General features: G+C 32.7%; 3 protein-coding genes and 1 long non-coding RNA gene across 4 annotated transcripts in view; 2 read left to right on the plus strand and 2 right to left on the minus strand.

Moving 5' to 3' along the window:
* Positions 1 to 984, plus strand: part of LOC139849275 (uncharacterized mitochondrial protein AtMg00810-like) — a 38,478-nt gene extending 37,494 nt beyond the window's left edge. The window contains exon 3 of the mRNA XM_071838933.1: positions 901 to 984. Coding sequence (XP_071695034.1) covers positions 901 to 984 — 84 coding nt within the window. The remainder of the gene's footprint in view (positions 1 to 900) is intronic.
* Positions 985 to 3,781: 2,797 nt separating this feature from the next.
* On the minus strand, positions 3,782 to 5,659 carry LOC139850508 (trans-cinnamate:CoA ligase, peroxisomal-like). The gene is made up of 2 exons (XM_071840080.1): positions 5,462 to 5,659; positions 3,782 to 5,353 (listed from the first exon to the last, which is right to left on the minus strand). Exons 1-2 carry the CDS (start codon positions 5,657 to 5,659, stop codon positions 3,782 to 3,784), a joined length of 1,770 nt encoding a protein of 589 aa, XP_071696181.1.
* An 814-nt stretch (positions 5,660 to 6,473) lies between these two features.
* LOC139849276 (uncharacterized) lies at positions 6,474 to 8,651 on the plus strand. Its single transcript, XM_071838934.1, has 4 exons — positions 6,474 to 6,546; positions 6,605 to 7,524; positions 7,592 to 7,841; positions 7,927 to 8,651. Exons 1-4 carry the CDS (start codon positions 6,474 to 6,476, stop codon positions 8,649 to 8,651), a joined length of 1,968 nt encoding a protein of 655 aa, XP_071695035.1.
* Positions 8,652 to 9,795: 1,144 nt separating this feature from the next.
* LOC139850526 (uncharacterized) lies at positions 9,796 to 11,028 on the minus strand. The gene is made up of 3 exons (XR_011760057.1): positions 10,730 to 11,028; positions 10,142 to 10,450; positions 9,796 to 10,047 (listed from the first exon to the last, which is right to left on the minus strand). It is a non-coding gene; the product is annotated as an uncharacterized lncRNA (long non-coding RNA).
* Between the last annotated feature and the right edge of the window lie 12,856 nt (positions 11,029 to 23,884).

The raw sequence follows: 23,884 nt of genomic DNA on the forward strand, positions 1-23,884 counted from the left end.
TAGGTGTGTAAAACGTACGAAGTACAGTTTTTACTATTGTGTATGTTATCAAAATTATTTCTTTAATATTAATATTAATTAATTTAGAGCGTTCTTACATGAAACGCTATATTTTTATATCTATGCATCTATACATATATATAAAACAAAAAAGTATTTACTTAGGTGTCATTATTATATTTAATCTCATTTTTAATTATAATTTAATAGTAATAGTAATAGTAATTATATACGTATAGATGTATGTATAGATTTTTTTAGGTATATAAACGAAAAAGACTCGCAATACGAAACTTACGTAAAAAATTCAATAACCCACAAACGCACTGCAGCAACTTTTCTCCCAAATTCTTAAACCTAATGTCAATTGATATTCTTAAATCTTCCTTCCTACAAGAATACAATCGACATTTTGATCTACACAAGTATTTAAATTTCTGTTTAGAAAAAATTACGTCGTTGGTCACTCATGTTTGTCAAATATTTCACATTAACCACTAAAGTTTATTTTGAACGTGATTAGTCACTCAACTATGCACATGTTTTGTGATTGGTCACTCGGTCTGACGGATGTTTGTGTCAGTCCGTTAATTGGTTCACATGAGTAACATGTGAGGGTAATTTCATAAATTTACCATTTTCACTTCTTTCCTCTAACACCTTCGTCTTCATCTCTTCTCCATCTCAACAACATTCATAAATCTTAATAATCTAATAATCAAATCACTACCGAAACATAAAAACACTTCCATAACTAATAAATCAACAAAAAACCAATATTTACATTCTATATTATTGTTCGGTACATAAAATCAACCAATCTATATAAATTAAATGAAATACTAAACAAGCAAATTAATCTATATGGCTACTATTTACTATTTACTATTAACCTTAAAGGTCCATGAACTGATAAATGGGTTAGCTACTGCCATCGATAAAATCAGATCATCACCAAACTCAATCGATAATGAACACTGGTGAAATCTAAACAATGGTGTCTTCATACCTCAAAACCCAGATCTGAACGATGGTGGCTTTAAACCTCAAAACCCAGATCTGAACGATGGCTTCGTCTGAGCGAGAATCAACGTTACAAAATTTAGGGAAAAGTGATATATTGCGCAGGTAAGAGGGAGTCACGTGAGTTGATTTTTTGCCACCATAATTGTTTCATACTTGTTTAACGTTTATCTATAAATCATTAGCTTTTAATTTTTATAATGGGTTTGAGAAAGAGGGTTTGATTGTTTCAGTGATGTTGATTTAAATTTGTGTTTAGTTTGATTTTAGTTTTAGGTTCAGTTTTTTATTTTATTTTATTTTATTTTATTTTTTATTTTTTAACTGGGAACAATGACATGGATAGCTGATGGAGATGAAGTCAGGATAAGAGAAAGTAAAAAGAGGACTAAAAGACAATTTTACCCTCCATTTCACTCGCATGCTACACATATGACTGAACCAACGATAAAATTTAACAGCCATTAGGCCAAGTGACCAACCATGAAACCATATGCATAGTTGGGTGACCAACCATGTCCAAAATAAACGTTAGTGGCTAATGTGAAATATTTGACAAACATAGTGATCAACCGCGTAATTTTTTCTTTCTGTTTATGATGTAAAAGTTTTTATTTAATTTAATATATCATCATCAAACCCTAATCGAATCGAGATGTTAGATGTATCGATTTTTATCAAGGGGTTAGAGTTGTATTCAGGCTAAATTGAAGAGGTCATGGTGTACAAACATAGGAGGATGATTTGATTTTGATGGTGAAACTTTCGTGTTTCCTCTGTCATCTTTTGTTGCAAAGAGTTAAGTCAGCATCTCCTTATGTCTAATTTGTTGTGCCTTTCTAATTATACACTTTGCTGTAATCTTGTCCCTCTTTGTAGTTGACATGTACTCATGTTATGTTGTGATGCTCACTATGTAGGTGTTTCTTATTCCCATAAGGATGTCGGTGAATGCAGTTGCATTTGCAGCTATTGTGGGATAATCGGAGAAGATGAAGTCTCTGGAACCATACACCAAAATCAGCTGTATCGAAGGACATTGTTGTCAACCTGAGGTAAAAAATTTAATTTCCATAAAATTGATACAACACAATATACCATATGATTATTTATCAGAACACAATAATATCATAACCGAATAACTTCTTTCACATGACAGAGACAACACCATCCCGTTCACATTTTAGAACGAACAAGTTATGACTTTCTGATCGCTACAAGTTCACTCTGGGTCCGTGAAGTAGAGCGTTTGAATGGATTATCAGTTTTTTTTTTTTCAGGTTGATTACTACTTTGTTGGTTTGTAACTACTAATTATTATCAAAGTTCAGTTTTGGTTGAAACCAAGACTTTTAAGTATATGTTTAGATTCTTGATCTAGCATTGAAAAGTTTGTTATTCTTCTTTTAAAAAAAAAGTTAAATGTGGCAAATTACACGGGTCATGCAGGTTGGTTAACATGTCAAAATGGGTCTTGATTTACACATGTTACATTTTAATATGGGTTAACATGGTCTGGGCCGACTTGACCCGTAAACTTATTAAGTTGAGTATCTAAACCTGAATTTGTCAAAAACGGGTAAAAAGTTGATTAGTCGAAAACGGGTAAAAAGTTGATTAGTCGAAGACTGGTAAAATCGGGTTAGTAAAAAGTTGAGTATGCAATCATGAACATGTCAAAACAGGTCTCCATAAAAAGTTGATTAGTCGAAAACGGGTTAGTAAAAAGTTGAGTATCTAATTCTGAACATGTCAATACGGGTCTTCATAAAAAAATGAATAGTCGAAAACAGGTTAGTAAAAAGTTGAGTATCTAATCCTGAACATGTCATAACGGGTCTTCATAAAAAAGTTGGTTAGTCGAAAATGGCACATGTAAAAAGCAAGCATTTTGATGATAGTGTTAGTAATGTTTGTGTTATGAATTACAGAGATGTTAGGAGAGTTATCAAGAAGGGAGAAAGATGCAAACATTAAGCCTGATCATGATGTCGACTCTACATGAAGGCAAAAAACAACGAGCTTTCTAAGATTAGAATCTTATTTTGAATGTGGCAAATGGGCATGCCTGGTCAAATTGGGTATTTTCATGTTAAGCGAATTTGTGTGTTTACCTGTATGAATTCTTTTAGTTTTAGACGTTTGAACTGATTGTGATAAAAAAAATCAATTCCTAATGCATAATTTCCCATTGTAAAAAACTCAGTTCTTGATTGACAATTTCCCATTTATTTTACGATGCTTAATTTTGTGAATATTTGTTTTGTGAATATTTGTAACACATTAGCGTGTGTGATTGTAATTTATGCATCAGGAAAATCGACGCTGTGAACCGGATCCGAATTCGGAAAAACCGGACAGAAAAATTCAGTTATTTTTGTCCGGATCCCGTCTTTTATCCAGTTTGTGCACCTCTAATTCTTACATTTTTCTAATTTTTTTAGTATTGCTATTTACACACTTGAATAATATACGTAACAGTTTTTGCACGGTTTTTTACTCACCCGTGCAAGTTGCACGGGCTCTAAAACCTAGTAATATATATCTTATATGCCTATGACTAAAACAATATTTTTCCATTATGGTCAAACTCAAAATCAAGATCTAATCTCATAAACAATATCTTAACAAACTACGAACATAAAATATACATGAATGTGATAAGCATGATGGATAAATACCGTAAAAATTAGATTATTAGTAAAAAAATACATTGAATATTATCCAATTGACACACCGTTTGAAAGTGACAAGAAACTTAAAGTCGAGACATTGTAACAACTTTTTCCCGATTAAGAGGTTGACCTTGTTGTAACTGAGTCGTTTGATCTAATTGAACTTCCATTTCAGATCCATTGTTGTTTGTGGCTGTGTCGATAGAAATTTGAAGAGTTTTTGCCATTTTTCTTAGCTCCACTTTTTGTATTTTACCAGTACTAGTTTTTGGCAGTTCTTTTACAAACTCCACCTTCTTTGGAACCATAAATTTTGACATATTTTTCTTGCAATATGCTAAGATTTCAGTTTCTGATGTTTCTCCTGCATTTTTCAAGACAACAAAAGCACAAGGGCTCTCTCCCCACCGTGGATGAGGCATTGCAACCACCGCGGCTTCAAGTATGGCCGGGTGGTTAAATAGAACAGACTCGAGCTCCACGCTACTAATATTTTCTCCACCGGAGATGATAACGTCTTTTGACCTATCTTTAATTTCCATGTACCCATCGGGGTGTATGACTCCAACATCGCCGGTTAAGAACCATCCCTTATGAAAGGCCTTAGCAGTCTCCTTCTCGTCTTTTAAGTATCCTTTCATTACACTACTTCCTCGTAGTACGATCTCTCCCATTGTCTTACCGTCATGTGGAACGCTCTCCATTGTTTTCTTATCCTTAACATCAACATCGGCGAGTGTAAGAATACTTACACCTTGACGAGCCTTCAATCTAGCTTGATCTTCTCTAGGTAACTGATTCCACTTGCTTTGCCACTCACATATTAGCGCCGGCCCCGTGGCCTCAGTAAGGCCATAGGCATGCGTTATGTGGAATCCAGTGTCTTCCATTTTTATAAGAAGGGGAGCTGGTGGAGGTGCCCCTCCTGTTAGTATGTTAACTTTAGAGGTTATATCACACCGCTCGTCTGATTTAGCCTCTAAAAGCATGTTGAAGATGACGGGTGCACAACACATGTGAGTCACCTTATGTTGAGAAATATTTTTAAAAATTTCCTTTGCTGTGGTGTTGCGTATGCACACATTTGTGCCACCTCTAGCCGCTACACCCCAAGTGAATGTCCAACCGTTGCAATGAAACATTGGAAGTGACCACAAATATACCGTCTCGGTACCCATTTCCCAACTTTGAATCAAGCTCATGGTGCTCAGAAACGCACCACGATGACTATAGACCACTCCCTTAGGCTCAGAAGTGGTTCCAGACGTGTAGTTCAAAGCGATAGCATCCCACTCATCGTCCAAATCTTCACCTAGATACTCAGGGTTACCACGATAGATAAGTTGCTCATACTCCAACTTGCCAAGACGGACCCCGGTTGGCTTTTCAATGTCATCGATAACAACGACTAAAGGTATAGTGTATTGTCCTACAGTGCTATCTTCCAAACGGGCCACCAACAACCGTATCGCATCAGATGCAATGGGTACGTACTCATAATCTACGAAGAAGACTTTGGCTTCCGAATGACGTAGAATGGTGGCTATGTTTTTAGCATTCAGCCTTGTGTTGATTGCATTAAGCACTGCTCCAGCCATAGGGACTGCAAAATGCATCTCATATAATGCAGGTATATTTGGTGCTAATACGGACACCTATCAAAATCAAGATAATCAACAAATAATTAGTTAAAAACTGCTTTTATCATATATATTCACACAGCACACAAAACTTATATAGTTGAATTGTAACAAGAATCTTACAACATCATTCTTGGCAACGTTAAGAGAATGCAGTGAGTGGGCAAGGCGACATGATCGTTCGTAAGTTTGGCCCCAAGTGAACCGAACTTCATTGTATATTAACGAAGTGCGGTTCGAATAAATCTTGGATGCTCTTTTGATAAATGTGAGAGGAGTAAGCGGAACATAGTTTACCGCACACTTGGCAAGTTTGTCCATTATTTGACTGTATCAGATGGCGATCATATCAGAATGAAGAGATACAATGCAAAAAATTGGATGATGAGTGATTAAAGGGCGAGCAGATTTATAACCCTTTTATTGAAGTATTTTATAAATATATAAGTAGCACGTTATACAACAACAACAAAACCCAATACCACAATAAGTACCACGTTATCTGTTTATATAATAAAATAAAAGGGTGTGCAGGTCACATTAGATAAGGAATTTTGTTATTAATTACAAATGGGTATGCTATTTGATTATATTGAATAATTTACGGCCAATTATACGGAGATACCTTTCTAATAATGTATCGTTATTCGTTAAGAATTGTAGTTGACTTAATATTATAATAAAACAAATCCCATAAATATGTACGCCTATTATACGCATCAATAGAATGATCATCACACATTTCTTCAAATAATGACAACTAACTTTTTTTGAAGACATAACTGTGTAATTCGTCCCTAAAATTTGCATTTTTTTTCATCCTCGTCCCTAATGTAATTTTATCTCATCCTCACCCTTAAAGTTACAACTCAGTTTCAAATTGGTCCTTAATGGTAACTGCCGTTAAATCTTAGCAGTTTATGACTAGTCACGTGTATAAACACCAAGGGCATATTAGTATTTTAGCTATTTAACTTATATAAACCCTATTAAAATAAGCCGGCTATGTATAAGTGTATATGACAGACGACTTCTGGTTTATCTGATGTACCAGTCGACGTTTCATATTCATCATCACGTAAACCTTCATTCATCAAGCAAACCCTAAAAAATTCTTTCCATTATCGATCTACCAATGGATGTTCCTACGTACACAATACGAACGGAGTATGCAAACTTGGATGTTTTACATTTAGAACAATTATATTGTAAGTATTCATCACATTTATATCGTTTCATTCGTTCAGAATAATTTTCTTGTTTCAGTAATTTACAACATCCTGTTACAGCAACAGGAGGAAAGTTCAAGTGTGGTTAGCACCTATTTCTATCTTGGTCAACAATTTGGTACTAAGGAAGAAGCAATAAGTTATATAAGGTTGCATGCTATCGAGACAAGAAGACAACTTTGGTTAAAGAAGAATGACAACATAAGAATAAGAGATGTTTGTAATGGGTTAAAACAAGGATGCTTCTCGAAGGCTGGTAGTAACGAAGGTGAAGATAAAAACTGGAAATGTAAATGGGTTGTGTATCTCTCAAAACAACCAAACAAAGAAACTTGGGTTGTGAAAACATTTAAAAATGAGCACGGATGTCTAACTTCTAGAAAGATTAAAATGTGCACTTATGACTTTCTTGCATCAAAGTTGACGGACAAAATACCTTCAAATCCTAACATGCCTATAAAGGCAGTGAAGTATCAACTTGAATCTGAGCATGAGGTTGAGGTTACTAAAAGCAAGACATATAGAGCTTTGAAGTGTGCAATTAAAATTGTTCAAGGAGATTATGAGTTACAGTATGCACATTTAAGGGATTATTTGGAAGAATTAAGAAGAGCTAACCCTGGTACAACTACAATAGTGGATGTTCAACAAGCTGATTCTAGCTCTGATATTCGGATTTTTAGGAGGGTCTATGTATGTTTAGGACCTTTAAAGGAGGGTTTCAAGGCTTTGGGTAGGGATTTGCTTGGATTAGATGGAGCTTTCATGAAAGAACCAGCATCGGGAGAATTATTAACGGCTGTTGGAGTAGATTCAAATAATGGTATATACCCAGTAGCTTATGCATTGGTGGAAAAGGAGAAGTATGATTCTTGGTTGTGGTTTTTAGATTGTTTAGGGAAAGATTTGGGTCTACATACACGTTCCAACTTTACTTTCATAAGTGATAGACAAAAGGTACTAGTTTTTTTATACTTTCTTGACATTTTATATTTTTTTTTTATAACTACTTGTTGTTTTCCAGGGACTTTTGCAAGCAGTGGATAGACTATACCCATGTGCAGAACACAGATATTGTGTAAAGCATCTTCATGGTAATATGAAAGCTAAATGGAGTGGAGATGCATACAAGAATCACCTGTGGAAGTGTGCTACATCCACAACTGTGCCTGAATTTGAAAAGAACATGTTAGCATTGAAGGGTTTTAGTGAACCATGCTGGATTTGGTTGAATAAGATTGCGCCTAAACATTGGTCAAAAAGCCACTTTACTGGTATGTTTAGTGTTTAAGTAATTAAGTAAATAAAATTTTTTATTATTAATAAATACTGCTTATTATAATTGCATTATAATTGCAGGTAGAGCACATTCTGATGTCTTGCTTAGTAATATGTGTGAGGTGTTAAATAGATGGTTAGTTGATGCTAGAGATAAACCGATCATTACTTGTCTGGAATTTGTCAGAGAGTATCTAATGAAGAGAATTGTAAATGTTATTAATCGGATGTCCAACTGTCAAGGTCCATTAACACCAGCTGCAACCAAAATATTTGAAGGAAATCAGAAAGATGCACATAAGTTGACTGTTTTATGGAATGGTGATGGAAAGTACCAAGTTAATGGACCCCATGGTGAACAAGTTGTGGTTGATATTGTGAATAAAGTGTGTGATTGTCGAAGATGGGAGCTCACGGGTATACCTTGTAAACATGTAGTGGTTGTACTTTGGAATATGTCTAGGGTTAATGATGAGACTGTTGGTCCACTTGAGTCTTGGGTGCGTCGAGTACACTGGTTGGATACTTGGAAGAATACTTACAAATACAAAATTAATCCAGTCAACGGAATAGATTTGTGGCGTAAGAGTGATGTACCAACCAAATTGTTACCTCCAATAAAGGAAGCTACAACTGGACGACCTAAGAAGAATAGAAAGAAAGGGGTGGATGAAAAAGTTGACTTGAAAGGAAAGACCAAATTGTCAAAGAAGGGTACAGTTAATCGTTGTGGTAATTGCAAGGAACCTGGGCATAACAAGAGGCGTTGTACTAATGACAGTGTCAACACCGGTCAAGGTCAATGAGGGTCAAGATTGCTACTTTGCATCAACAATGGGTCAATTATGGGTCAAGATTGCTACTTTTGGTGTTTTATGCAACTTTGGATCAAGAACTTTTATTTTAATGTTTTTCCATGATTTATTATATGTACTTTGGGTAGGCATTGCCACTTTGGGTCAAGATGTTATTTTGTTGGTATTTTGTTCTTTTGGTTGTACTTTGATAATACTCTGCAAGACTGCAACATGCCATGGAATTTTATTATTTTGATGTTTTTTGGTAGTACTTGGATGAACTGCACTAAACTAAACTAAACAGGCTGTACAGTACACATTACTTAAAGACAAAATTGCTGAAATGGTCCCTGTGATTTGTATCAAAATGCTGATTTAGTCCCTATGCTTTTTTTTTTGATGGATTTGATCCTCATGATTTGTCAATGTTGCTAACTTAATCCCTATTTCTGACAGACGTTAAGAATCACCGTTAACCCCTACCATGTGTGAATCACGTGATGGGTAAATCTGTCTTTTTAAACCCTATCATGCTTTCAGTCGAGCACGTGAGGTGCTTTCAAGTTTCAACCACTGTACACTACTCAAATATATAAAATTAAAATAAAAATCCAATTAAATAAAAACCCATTCATCTCTTTCAATCAAATTAGATCCTTTTAACATACCATGAGGATGAAATCAGTCAAAAAAAAACCATGGGGACTAAATCAGCATTTTGATACAAACCACAGGGATCATTTCAGCAATTTTGTCTTACTTAAATAATTCGAATTCATTTAAACTGAACAGGCTATACAGTGCACAATCTGATGCATAGTATGCTATTTAAACTGCACTATATGTTATTTACTTGAATTTTGTTACTTTGAACTGAACAAAATGAGTGAACAAATAGGCTATTTAGATTGGTCAAACAAACAACACAATATGCTGTACAAACTGCACAATATGCTATTTACTTGAATTTTGTTACTTTGATTAGTCAAACAAACTGCACAATATGCTGTACAAACTGCACAAACTGCACAATATGCTGCACAAACTGCACAATATGCTGTACAAACTGCACAATATGGTATTTACATTGGTAAAAAAAAACTGCACAATATGAATGTTGCACAAAAACTAAACACAAATAAGAGAACTTCCATTAAGTACACAAACTGCATTACATTCGAAAAAAGTACATTTACATTCTCAAAAAACCTACAATTGGTTCAAGTGTCTATAAAAATTTGCAATAAAAAATAGCTAATCATAACAAAATCAATAGAAACTGGAGACGCCTACTTTTTCGTTCCTCGTTCTTGAGTTTCAATGCAAGCATTTTATTCATCTCCAATAACTCTTCTCGTGACTTCACGGGTGGGTCATACCACTGTACAAACTCACATTCGGACCACTATACAAAAAATACAACAATTATTTCATATCACAGTTCATAATAAACTATGAATCGACTAACGAATTTCAAAAAGAAAAAATATGGTAAATACCGGAATTGGGCAGCTGTAGAATCTCCTTCCTGGGTTTTTCACAGTCTTTGATATGCGAAGAATGGCTTTTCTACCACACCAACAATTAACCATATTGCTAATTTTAGAATTAGGGTTCGTGACAATAGATCCAACTAGTGAATGGCACTTGCGATGCGTCGGGTTTTATCGATAGGAATGTTCAGAATAATGTCTTTTGAGACTGATTTAATTACATCACATGGTAAGTGTTTTTTGAGACTTCCACACAACCACTTGAAGTGATTTCTTTCTTTTCTGCAACTAAAACGCTTTGGTCATGTCGTTCTCCTGCATGAAAGTCATTTCTTCATAGAGGTTTGGTCAAAGTACCCTAAATAACAGCAAATCAATTTGATATCCTATTAAACATAATTAAATCAAATTTACTTTGATAAAAATAGTCAATCGAACTAATTTCAATAAGAAATTAGTATATACATGAATAAATTGATCACACCAACTAAATTGAAATTGGCTTCACACAAACAAATCAATTTCAATCCAAAACAATACGAATACGAAAACCAAAAAAGGAAAACAGAATAGCAGCGAAAAAACATCATTTACCTAAAAATCAAAGCAAAGTAAGATGCTGGCAGTCATTCGGATGATATCATGAAGAGTGTCGATTCGATGTTGTTCCATTCCGACCAAAAGAAGAAACGAAACCCATCGGCCCTGAATCGTTCCATTTGGATGGGAAAATGAGATGAAAGCATAAAATTTCGTAGTCGTCGATCACGGAACCAAGCTTGGGCGGCTAAGGTACGTCGATGTGTGTGTGTGATTTTTTTAAAAGCAATTGGGGTGAAAGGAAGAATGGAGAGAGTGGCAGTTGAGAAATTGGGGGGAAAGAAACCCTGAGTATGAATGGAAGGGAGTGGAAGGGTAGTGAGAGTGAAAGAGACTGGTCTGTTTCATGTAGGAGGAAGAGTGTAGAAGGAGGAGTGAAAAGACCATTGTACCCTTTTTGTGAAATGACGATTATACCCGTGTACTATGCATAAGTTTTGTCTAATAGCTAGTAGGGTAATTTGGGAATTAGGGTTTAATGAACTGAAACTAATGGAAGCAGATTCATACGATGGCAACATAAATATATAATTTAATTACGCATTTGGTCCTTAGAGTATGTGGTGGTTTCATTCTCTTCCCCAAAGTATTTATTGTACGAATGCATAATATAAATACACGCAAATGACATTATTACCCTCACGTGTTTGTCACGTGAGTATACCTTTCTAGTTTGCAGTTAACGGCTGGTAACAGCGGGGACCAATTTGAAACTGAGTTGTAACTTTAAGGGTGAGGATGAGATAAAATTACATTAGGGACGAGGATGAAAAAAAAATGCAGGGACGAATTACACAGTTATGTCTTTTTTGAATATTAAATTAAGTTTAGGAATTTTTTTAATTACACCATTAAGGAACATGGCTACATTAATTTTACTAATAGGTCAATTTCAGGGCGAACCTAGCTCTTTACCTGTGGGGTCTCGTGACACTACTAGTTACGAAATTTTTTTTTACAAACAATTATTAAAAAATTTACATGACACCACTAAATATAATTGTAGGACCTCATATTATTTTCAAGTTTAAATTTTATCGTATGAGCCACTAAAAAAATATTTAGAAATTAGTACACTTATGATTTTATAGTATGAGCCATTAATAAATATAAATATATAAAGAAAAGTGAACCGTTTTTATTCTCCTTACTTTTATTCAAATTTCAACTCCCAATTCCAATCTATAACTAACCATCTCCATTTAGGTAAGTGGTTACCGCCCTATCTTTAGTGTTTGAGATGTCTCGAGTTCGAGCTTCGAGTAGGGATTTCATAATGCAATTTACCTTGCAATTGATTATAGAGTTCTCAGGGTTTTTGGTTTTTTTTTTTTTTTTTTTTTTTTTTTTTGCAAATGATGGGATATGCCCATATATAGCAAAGTTCCTTCGGGGGTTTTGTTTGGGTGCAATATCTTGAGTCTTTGTTAACGGGTGTATGAAGTAAACATGATCTGTGACTTCCTGAATATGATAGGGTGGGTGGCTAATGGCCCCCGTCAGTGACGTTAATACCGCCGGTTAAAAAATACCCAATCTATAACGTATTCTTTTGAAATGTGTTGTATGAATAGTTACTAGTTACTTTTTTTTTTTTTTATTTACTTACAAACTTGACAAAATTGTTGATTTATATAACATAGTTATTGCTTATACTTTGATTGTGGCACTTAAGATGTAATGACCCGATTCGCTTCGACCCGACCCGACACGTTCAATTTTATATTTATATAAGTTATTGAAAAAAATTAGGACCCCACTGAATTACGATCCTAGATTCGCCACTGGTCAATTTAACTGTCGATTATGCATAGTTCTTATGAGTTTTGATGTATAACAAAATAAAGTTAGAGTTCCTTCAGTTTAATGCATTGTTGCTCGTTCGCATTGGAATCAATTGTATATCCGTGTTTTGGGACTAGGTTCATATCACAAAAAAGTCAGGGAAAATCATTTCTCTTATGGGATTTGTAGTAACGGTAGTAGATTGCCAGATTGGATTTACTAACATAAAGTAATCATGTAGCCTTTAACACCAGTAACTCATGCTAATGGATTTAAAACTTTGTTTATGGAAAACCTAAGGTCCCGTTCAGTTGGAAGAATATTTTTTCAAGGAATGAAATGTGTTAAGGGAATTGAAATCTGAATGAATTGGAATTCATAAATTCCACGGAATTTGAAAAATGGGTTTTTTTTTTTGTTGAAATAAAATGAAATAGAATTTCATTTTATAAAATAACTAAAAAGTTATACAAAAAATTTTACGTTACCAATTTTCATTTTCATTTTCACACTTTCAGTTTCAGTTTTCAAATTCGCGAGTCGAAAACACGCGTCGAAAAAGCGAGTCGAATAAGAGAGTCGGAAAAGAGCGTCGAAAACACGAGTCGAAAATGCGAGTCGAAAAAGCGAGTCGAAAACGCACGTCGAAAGCGCGAGTCGAAAAAGCGAGTCGAAAACGCGAGTCGAAAAAGCGAGTCGAAAACATGATCGACTAGTATTATGATCAAGCCAATTGTATCATCCCAAACCGGTCTAAAATTCTGAAAGTTTGGTGAAGCGTCCATGATTTTCCAATTCACAGGCATATCAACTTCAGGTCTTCATTCCTTTCAGATTCGGTCTTCTAATTATAGTTATAGATGGTTGCAGGCTTTTGATAGTAATATTGGTTTGAACAGTTGTAGTCGATGTTTTAGAATATACATTAGGTTGGTCTTCCTGGAATTCCAATCTTTCAGAGATATCGAGTCTTGAATTCTGCTTATGTGTACTGTTGATACGATTTTCCGTGTAGCGGTTGTAAGGTACCAGTACAAGACAATAGCTACTTAGCGTGGAGGGTATGATGCCGACTGATGTTTGCCCTCGAGAAATAATCTCTGCAGACCCGGAACACGGATGAGAGATCCGTAGGGTGGCCTCAATCAGTCTGGGGATCAATCTGTAATTGATCCGTCTAGCGTATTGTTGCTAAGCGACTAATGTGCGTTTAGAGAGAGAAAGAACTGTGTGAGAGAGAAAGTGTACTTCTCTCTGACTGAAGTTCATATGTGAAATGTGGTGACCCACGGGGTCTATTTATAGGCGTAGAATGTCGGAAATTCTCGGAATGCACGTGTCAATCGCTGATTAATTCTGTTACGCGAAGTATCCGGGAGGTCGGTGGCGTGTGCTGACGTGGCTGCGTGCCGTTCACGTGCCTAGAAAAAGGGCCTAAGCATTGAAGCTGCCTGCAGGGCATACGCATGATACTGGGCGGCCTGCTGTACGCTTGGCGGCAAATGTTAAAAACCGCCAAATATTGTTATTTTTTATGCTCGTTGATCCATTTTTCTGTATAAAAATGGTGTTTTTATGCGTGTATTCCCTAGGATACACCATTAAGTCCCCCCAGTTTAATGTCTTTATTTTTGCAAAAAATAAAGTCATTAAACTAAAAATAAAAGATGCCTTTTTCCTCGAAGACACAAAACTGCTGTGACTGTTTGTTTCTCTGTGCTGATGTCATGTTTCTTTGCCCCCAAAACTTTTTGATTTATTTTCGAAATTTAAATTGTTACCCTATTAATCTGGTTCATACACGTGGCACGATCACACCCTTTCATCGTCTATCAATTTGATTATAAAGAATCCGTTCCCCTTTCATTTTTCCTTTTCAGAAAGCTGATCATTTGCCTTTGAAGATATATGCAATTACTCGTATAGCGATTAATTTGTGCAAGGTCAGTTCTCACTTATTCTTCTTCTCTGTTTGTATTATTTTATTTTGTGCACTACCATGGCCGAATCCAGCAGCACTTCTTCCCAGAAAGATAATCGCGATGTGAGTACTATTCCTTCTACCATCATTGAAGCCGAAATATACCAGTTATGCAGAGAGCGTAGAAATCTTAGATTACTAAATCCGATGGTTCCTTCCTCTAGTGATAGGACCAATAATCCTCCTGAGAAGATGATTACCCTCTATAAGCTTCAATTAACTGTAGGAAATCTCCGTATTCCTCTTTCTTCCTTTCTTCAAAAAATTCTTACCCATTACTAGAATAGGTCTTATTCAAGTTCATCCTCCAGGAAATGTACTGTAATGCCGTAGAGGAAATACCAAATGTAAATGTTTTCCATGAGTTGTTTAGAGCCCAAAAGTGAAGTTCGAATGTAAAATACAGTAAGTAAGAGTTTATAACATCAGGAACTCAAGTCCCATGGTTTGACAAAAGTTTAACACATCTCGTTATACCAAAACGACCCAAAAGATAGATCATGACCTTCAGGACCATTACCAAAAGCGTTTCTCTAACGACCCGTCCTAATCCATCTAGACGAATACATTACATTTGGTTACATTGCGAGGTACTTGACCTCTATATGATACATTTTACAAACATTGCATTCGTTTTCGAAAGACAAACATTCATTACATCGAAAGTTGACAGCATGCATACCATTTCATAATATATCCAATTATAATTGACTTAATAATAATCTTGATGAACTCAACGACTCGAATGCAACGTCTTTTGAAATTTGTCATAAATGACTCCAAGTAGTATCTCTAAAATGAGCAAATGCACAGCGGAAGATTTCTTTCATACCTGAGAATAAACATGCTTTAAAGTGTCAACCAAAAGGTTGGTGAGTTCATTAGTTTATCGTAATCAATCATTTCCATAATTTTAATAGACCACAAGATTTCCTTTATTCAATAATCATACACTCGCAAGTGTTTAAAAAATCATTCATATGGATTGAACACCTGGTAACCGACGTTAACATAATGCATATAGAATATCCCCAAAACAGAAATCCATCTGTATTAATAACTCAAAGTACTAAAGCATATCATTTTCCAGTATGGGGGGAGTTAGGGCCCGTAGATCTACCTTTAGGATTCGCGTCAATTATGGTGTCTGTTCCCTAATTCTTAGGCTACCAAGCTAAAAGGGGTGATATTCGATTTCGATAATCCAACCATAGAATGTAATTTTCGAGTACTTGTGTCTATTTCTACAAACATTTATAAAAGCAGCGCATGTATTCTCAGTCCCAAAAATATATATTGCAAAAGCATTTAAAAAGGGAGCAAATGAAACTCACAATACTGTATTTTGTAGTAAAAATACACATGACGATATTGAACAATGCAGGGTTGGCCTCGGATTCACGAACCTATATTAATTGCATTTCTATTAAAACATATGATAGAAATATCATAATTTCATTTATTAATGTATATTATATATATATATATATATATATATATATATATATATATATATATATATATATATATATATATATATATATATATATATATATATATATATTATAGTTATATAAGATTTATACTAGATTTCATTTAAAAATATATACTTTATGTTATATCTTAAATTATATGTTTTATGTATTTAACTTATATATGTATTTAAAGTGATTAATATAGTCATATTAATATCTATATATATTTAGGATTATATAAAAAAAATATACCTAATTTGTTGTATGTAAGTAATGTTAATATGATTTATATATAGTTATATGGAATATTAATATAGTTGTAGTATATGTATTAAGTATGTTTTATGTACAAAAATATTTATTTGTTTAAAGATGATAGTTTTGATATTAATGATTTACTAATAATAATAATAATAACTTTATTAAAAATGATAATGTTAATAATAATAATGATATTGTTAATAATGATACTTTTGTTTAATAATAATACTAATAATACTAGTAGTTACAAAAGCAATACTAATACTAATATTAATGAAAATAATAATTTTATTATTTTCATAATGATAATAATAATAATAATAATCATGTTTGTAACTATGATCCTAATAATAATGATATTAATAATAATACTTGTAACAATATTGATTTTACAGTTAATGATAGTCATGATACTGATTTTAGTACCTACATAATAATAATACTCGTGATAATAATATTACTTATGTCCATATTAACACTTCTATTATTTATAAAAAGATATTAATACTAATATTTACGAAAATGATAATAATTTATATTACTTTCATAATAATAATACTAAACATGTTCATGATAATAATATTAAAGTTTGAATTTAATTGTAATATCATAATTAATACTTATAATAATAATGATAATAATAGATATAATACTAATAATAACAATATTGATAATTATAATAATGGTGATCTTAATAATAATAATACAAATAATTATAATACTAATAATAATAACAATAATCAAGTTAATGATGATACTAATGATAATAATTATAACAACAATAATAATAACAATAATAACAAAAATAAATATATTTGGTTTTTGTAAAACTACTTCAAAATGCCTAAAAAAAATAGTTGTCACCAGTAAGACTCGAACCCGCGACCTCCCGCTTACCCGTAAACACCCATCACCACTCGACTGTGCTTGTTTATCTGAAATCTTTCTATTCTGAATTAATTTATACCCGTTTTCTATATCTTCTTCTTCTTCTTCTTTGAATTAAACAAACCGTGACCCAATTCAACCTAGCAACTATATTATATGTTCGATTTAAATTTGTTTTTAAGATAGAAACGTTCCAGGTGAGTGTTGAATCAATAGCAAACGAAATAAATAAAAAAATATATATAGAAAATGCCTGCTGTAGTCATACGATGAACACCACAGACTCAATCTTGATTTTGAAATCCGGACTTGTTAAGATGATACTTTCAAATTGAAAAAGGTTTTAAATGATTCATAGAAACTTTCCATTCCATCAATTGAACTTAAATCCTTACATAAAACTCGAATTTAATCATGAACAAATATTTGACTTTTTAATTTAATAACTTTGACTTAGAAATTCGAATTCGATATGTAAAATTGAAGATTCAAACTTTGCAGAAAGATTAAATGAAGGATTCCTAACATCTCTGCATTTATGGATTTTCAAATGGAGTTTGAAATCAAGTTTTTGGTTGAATGGGTTAAGAACAGAGTTATACGAAATAAAAAAAAAATTATTTCTGGTTATTTTGCAGATAAAATTGATAGATGATTTTGATTGAGGAAAAGTTGGTTGAATTCTTTCATAATGTGAGAAGAATAAATTGATTTATAAAAACTGAATGGTCGACAAGAATCCTTCTTCCAGTACAGAAATATTAGAAAATATAAAAAGGAGAAATCAACATCTAATAGACTTCGGTTGTATTATAACTTGATATTAGATTCTTAATTCAGATTAGAGTCATAAACAAATTAATCTACAGCTTGATAGCTACTAGTAACAGATTTTACGATTTATTGGAATTGCTATCGAATAATTTGGAGACAAATACAAAAACCGAAAAAGCTGGGATAGGGATGTTAGCAAAATTCGGTTCCTGAATCTGATTTTACTTATATATACTAAATATTAATAATTATTAAATAAAAATACATTAATAATAATTATACATTTAACATTATTAATATTACAAAAAATAATAATATTAATATCTAGTAGTAATAATAGTTATTAATGATAATGTTAATAATGATATTGATAATAACAAAATTAATGTTAGTAATAACCAGTTGCTTTGATAATATCCATAATTACACAATTTTTGTAATTTTAGTAATAACTATAATACTAATAATATAAATAATTATATTAATAATTATATTAATGATATTAATATTTTAATGATAATAATAATAATACTAATAACACTGATAATGCTAATTATTAATGATAATCATTATTGATAATATTGTTATTAATAATGATGATAATAATGATATTAAAAAATAATACTTATAAGCTTGATATTATCATTCTAATATTTACATAGACTGAAATATCCTAATTTCTTTATAAATTTTATATATATACATACATATCTATAGTATACCTATAATAGTTATGGATAAAATTTATGTAAATATATTATTTAATAACTTACTATTGTATATTTATAAGTATTTGTGTTTAACTTTGTTTAATATTGAATGACTGACAATTTAAGGTTTACTAACTTCGAAGCCATATACATTCCATATATATATATATATATATATATATATATATATATATATATATATATATATATATATATATATATATATATATTTAATCTACTTTAATTTTATATATTGATCTATTTTAAATAGTAGTTATTATAATATCATATTTTATTTTATTTTACATAATTAATTTAATAATAATGATGTGTGCGAGGTGTACTAGGAAATAGTATTATTTTTACAAGGAAATACTATTAAATACGATACAATTTTACACAAGTGATTTATTTATATATAGAATGGATATACCTAAACCTTGCTACAACACTTATAGGCAGTGTACCTAATCGTACAGTAGTGTAGTTTTTAGTAAGTCCGGTTCGTTCCACAGGAAAAATTAAACAAGCTTAACGCTATATTTTTAACTTATAATTGTAAAAATACAAAAATATATATAAGTAGTATTATTATTATAAAAGGGGGTTTTTACCGTTTAATGACTGGTTTGTCGATTTTAAAACTTTAGTTGCAATTAAAACCTAATGTAAAATACTAAAAATAAATACAACTTAATTTAAAGCGTAAAGTAAATAACGATAATGAAATTGCGTAAATAAAAATGCGATAAATAAAAAGTATGACAATTAAAGAGTACGATAATTAAAAGTGCAATTAAATACAATGATAATAAATAAAAGTGCGATAATTAAAAGTGCAATTAAATATAAAATAAAGAAATTAAATATGAAATAAAGGAATTATGCTTATTTAAACTTCCATAATCATGATGTTTGACGTGTTATTTTTAGTTTATTCCCATGGGTTAATTGTCCTTTGTCCTAGATTATTCGATATGTCCATACGGATTTGTCCATAATAGTCCATCAGTCATAAATATAAAGTGCGAAAGTCTTCGTCAAATTATTCTTACTCCCGAAGTCAAATATTCCAACTAATTGGGGATTCGAATTGTAACAAGGTTTTAATACTTTGTTTAATGAATACACCAGGTTATCGACTGTGTGTAAACTAAGGTTTTACTACTTTGTTAACAATTACAACAATTACCCTTGAATGTAATCCACCCCTGTTTCAACAAGTCTATTAACTATTAATCCAGTTCCGTGTCCGGTAAAATGAACAATTATTGGTATTTATAGATATCCCGCCCACCGTACCCAGTCAAGCGTATGTGGTTATATATAAATACGTTAAATTATAAGTCTATATATTAATTTAACTAGGTATCATTTAGTTAATATAAAACCCATTAATAGCCCATTGTCTAACCACAAGTGTCGTTCTTTTATCCAAACCCCAATTATGGTAGAAAGCCCAATTACCCAATTTTAATATTTTAGCCCAACATCATGATTACTTCGTCTTAAATAAGCATAATAATAACTTAGCTATGAGACATTAATTTAAAAATAACATTAACCATAACTTACAGTGATTAAAAATAGAGTAGCGTTACACGGACAGAATTTTGACTTACACCCTTACAACATTTGCTAACATACCCTTATTATTAGAAATTAAAATTAAAATTAAAATTATAATATAAATATAAATATATATATACGTTGATGAATGAGAAGAGAAAAAGATGATGGATATTGAACCAAAACACGCGAATTTATAGCAGTGTGGGCTGTCACCTACTGCCATGCGATCGCATGGATTTTTGCCTTCCAGGCCATGCGATCGCATGGCCCCTTTTTCCAGCTCACAAGACTTTGGTTCCTAGCTTGCCGACGGTTTATATTATAATATATAATATATAAATAATTTATATAATTATTTAAATATTATATTTTATTCTTGTGCATAGTTGACTCATAATTTTTAGTCCGTTGCGTCGAGCGTTGAGAGTTGACTTTGGTCCCGGTTTCGGTTTTTTGAACGTCCTTGCGTATAATTTAATATCTTGTACTTTGCGTTTCGCGTCTTGTACTCTTGTAATTTTGAGACGTTTCTTATCAATAATTGGAACCTCTTTGATTGTACTTTGTACTTTTGAGCTTTTTGGTCGTTTGCGTCTTCAATTCGTCGAATCTGTCTTTTGTCTTCACCTTTTATTATTTAAATGAATATCACTTGTAAATAGAACAATTGCAACTAAAAGCTTGTCTTTCTTGAGGGATAATGCTATGAAATATATGTTCGTTTTTAGCATTATCAAATATTCCCACACTTGAGCGTTGCTTGTCCTCAAGCAATATAGTCGTGAAATAAAAATACTAGAATCACTTCTTTATTCTTCACACTTTGTACATCAGTGATTTCTATACGGCGGTATAAACAATGGTAGTAACTATGTGGTTTACAGTCCCACATGACTATAAAAATTTAGATCTTTTAAGGAAATTGGATCTTTATGAAAACATTTGATCTTTTGAAAATTAAATCTAGTTTTTACCCTAGATAAGTTTTCCGGAATAACCCTTCACCGGTGTTTACGAAATTGTTTTTGTGGGTTTGGTGGGTTTCAGATTTGAAAATTTTAGCTCAAAACTTGCGATTTTGTGTCACCCACTTGCTAACCTTGTATTGGAAAAGCAACACGTCCAGTATACTTGTTCCGTATATTACCTTTCGGTAAACTACCGTCCGGTTGTAAAGGAAAGCGTTGAACAAGCAACTGTTAAGGCAATGTCCCCTGACATGCTTTTAATTATGGTCTATAACGTGTCGGATGCAATTACTATCCTTGGTAGGAGCAATAGTAAAGCTCACCCTTATAATTTTCCGGTCTGGCACAAGGTCCTTTCTTCGACCATGCTATGCAACCACCGTTTTTACGATTGACACCCGATTTGGTTCAGGTGACCTAATGAATTCCAGGTGAATTCCTAGGATTTTACGTTCAATGGTAATGAACGCATTAAAAATAGGTTTTTAGAAAACAAATCGGTTTGTAATTTTGATCAAAATATTTTCTCGTTCAAGCTCGAGTTTAGATATCATCGAATTCCATGAGTTTGTAATTCTCAATCTTTAAAAGTCAATCTCAAGGATTGAGTAATATCAGTCTTAAAAGCTGATTTTTGATCTTTTAAGGAGATTATCCTTTTCTGGAGGTCTGATTCATTAGGTTTATCAAGCTAATTTGCACGGCGTCCTCCCCATTTTACAAGACAGATCCTCTCATGGTTAGGATAAGTCTGACCACTTGGCAACCCTGTTTGATGCTGAGGTCCGTGGATTTCTTGCTGATTTTAGAGATGACTTTTCTAGATTTTTCGTCAACCTACAGCTGGTCTGGACGACAACTTCATGACCTAAATCAAGAAGCGCGTTTCTTTTGCGGAAGACTTTACTTCCTTTTAATGATGGAATTGATTCATCATGTAGATCCATCTTTCTTTCAAATATATTACAGTAAATTGGGTAGAACTATTTAGATTAGTCCAAAGCAAAAGTATCTTCAGTTATTTGTACAAAAATATGTGATATATGTTCAAAATAACTTGGTAAATTTTTCTCACACTTAGCTTTTATTTTCCTTTTTATTGTCCTCTATTCCATTTTAAATGAATTCTAACATTTTAAGCTGTTTCTCAATTTATGTACTTTCCGAGGTAACAATAATTTCGGGGTTAACACCTAGTTTTATCGTTCATAAATATGTGTAAACATGATTTTGAATTCATTTAATTGAAAATTTTGAAAAATTTTACTAGAATTGGGTAGTCAGTATATAAGACTAGGGCTGTTCTTTATTATCAGAGAGCACTAGATTCTAATACAACTACTGCTTTACTAGTATTTTTAATGGTAACCAAGTGTTTTAAGTTAAAAATTTTAAAAATTCGAAAGAATTTAACCCCTTCCCACACTTAAGATCTTGCAATGCCCTCATTTGCAAGAAATCAGTAACAATTTAAATTATTGAGGGTGATTTGCGTAGAAAAATGATTAAATTTTACCAAAGTTTCCAAACATATTGGCGTTTGTTTGCTGAATGATAAATGGTGCACATCATTTGTTCATTCCGTCTTATTGTTACATCATATTTGTTTTTCATTTTATCGTCAAAAGTACTAGCTTTTGCTGAACTTAATGCCAGTCTTTGAAAATTTCACTGTTTTACCCTGTTGTGTACATGAAATAAAATACATACAATACAAATATAAACATGCATGGTAATTTGAAATGGGACTTAAAATCCCACTTTCAAATCAAATATGAAATATTAGTACAAAATAAAAATATTAAACATTAAAAGTATCATAATATAATGTGTTTAAACATAAACAAACAGAAATAATAAAAATAAAAATCATAAAAATTACCAACAGGAACTAAATCAATCTGGATAGGGGTTCTAGTTCATGTCGTCATCTGGGTTCCATGGTTGGTGATAGGTGTACTGGTATGCCTGGTTAGGGTCGTAGAGAGTATAAGGTGGTCTCATCTCGGGCTGGTGTTGAGGATAGTAAGCGGGTCGGGTCGGAATGTAGTGATCCTGAGGTGACAGTCGGCTCATAATCTGACGCTGATGATAGTCCCATCTATCAAGCTGTCGTTGCCTGGAATGCTCGTAATCATTCTGGGCTTGCCACTGCTCCATCCGATGAAATCTCTCCGCGTTTGTCATATCTACCTCATCTACATGCTGGTAGACATCAGTCATAGCCTCCCGAATGACATCCCTAATGTCATTCGCTTCCTCCATCTCCTCATCTGAGCCTCTCTCTACCTGAGGATGACTACCTTCATAGGGTATTGCCTGGTTGCGTCTACTCTTTAATACCTTAGCACCCGCATAAACCCTCAATCCTAATAGCTCAACCTGTTCCCTACATTCCAAAAGTGGACCCCCTTATTCCTTATCTACACCTAAATACTCTCCAATGAGAGTAACAAAAATACCTCCTCCTATAATCCCCCCTTCCTGTATTCCTTCCACCATCTTAGACAAATAAAAACCAATACAGTAAGGGATATTAACAAAGCCTCTTGGGTCTCGAATACACTTTAGGTAAAATAAATCATGTAAGGTCAATTTTTCCTTGTTGTGACCTCTCTGTAATCGAGTTAGCCAAAAATCTTTGAATTATACGAAGCTCGGCTCTGTTAATATGTAAGTAGGTATGTGTTCCTGCCCGCCCAAAAACATTATAATCTGACATACGTTTCCAGACG

This window comes from Rutidosis leptorrhynchoides, chromosome 5 (assembly GCF_046630445.1).
Source record: "Rutidosis leptorrhynchoides isolate AG116_Rl617_1_P2 chromosome 5, CSIRO_AGI_Rlap_v1, whole genome shotgun sequence".
In the NCBI taxonomy this organism is placed as follows: Eukaryota; Viridiplantae; Streptophyta; class Magnoliopsida; order Asterales; family Asteraceae; genus Rutidosis; species Rutidosis leptorrhynchoides.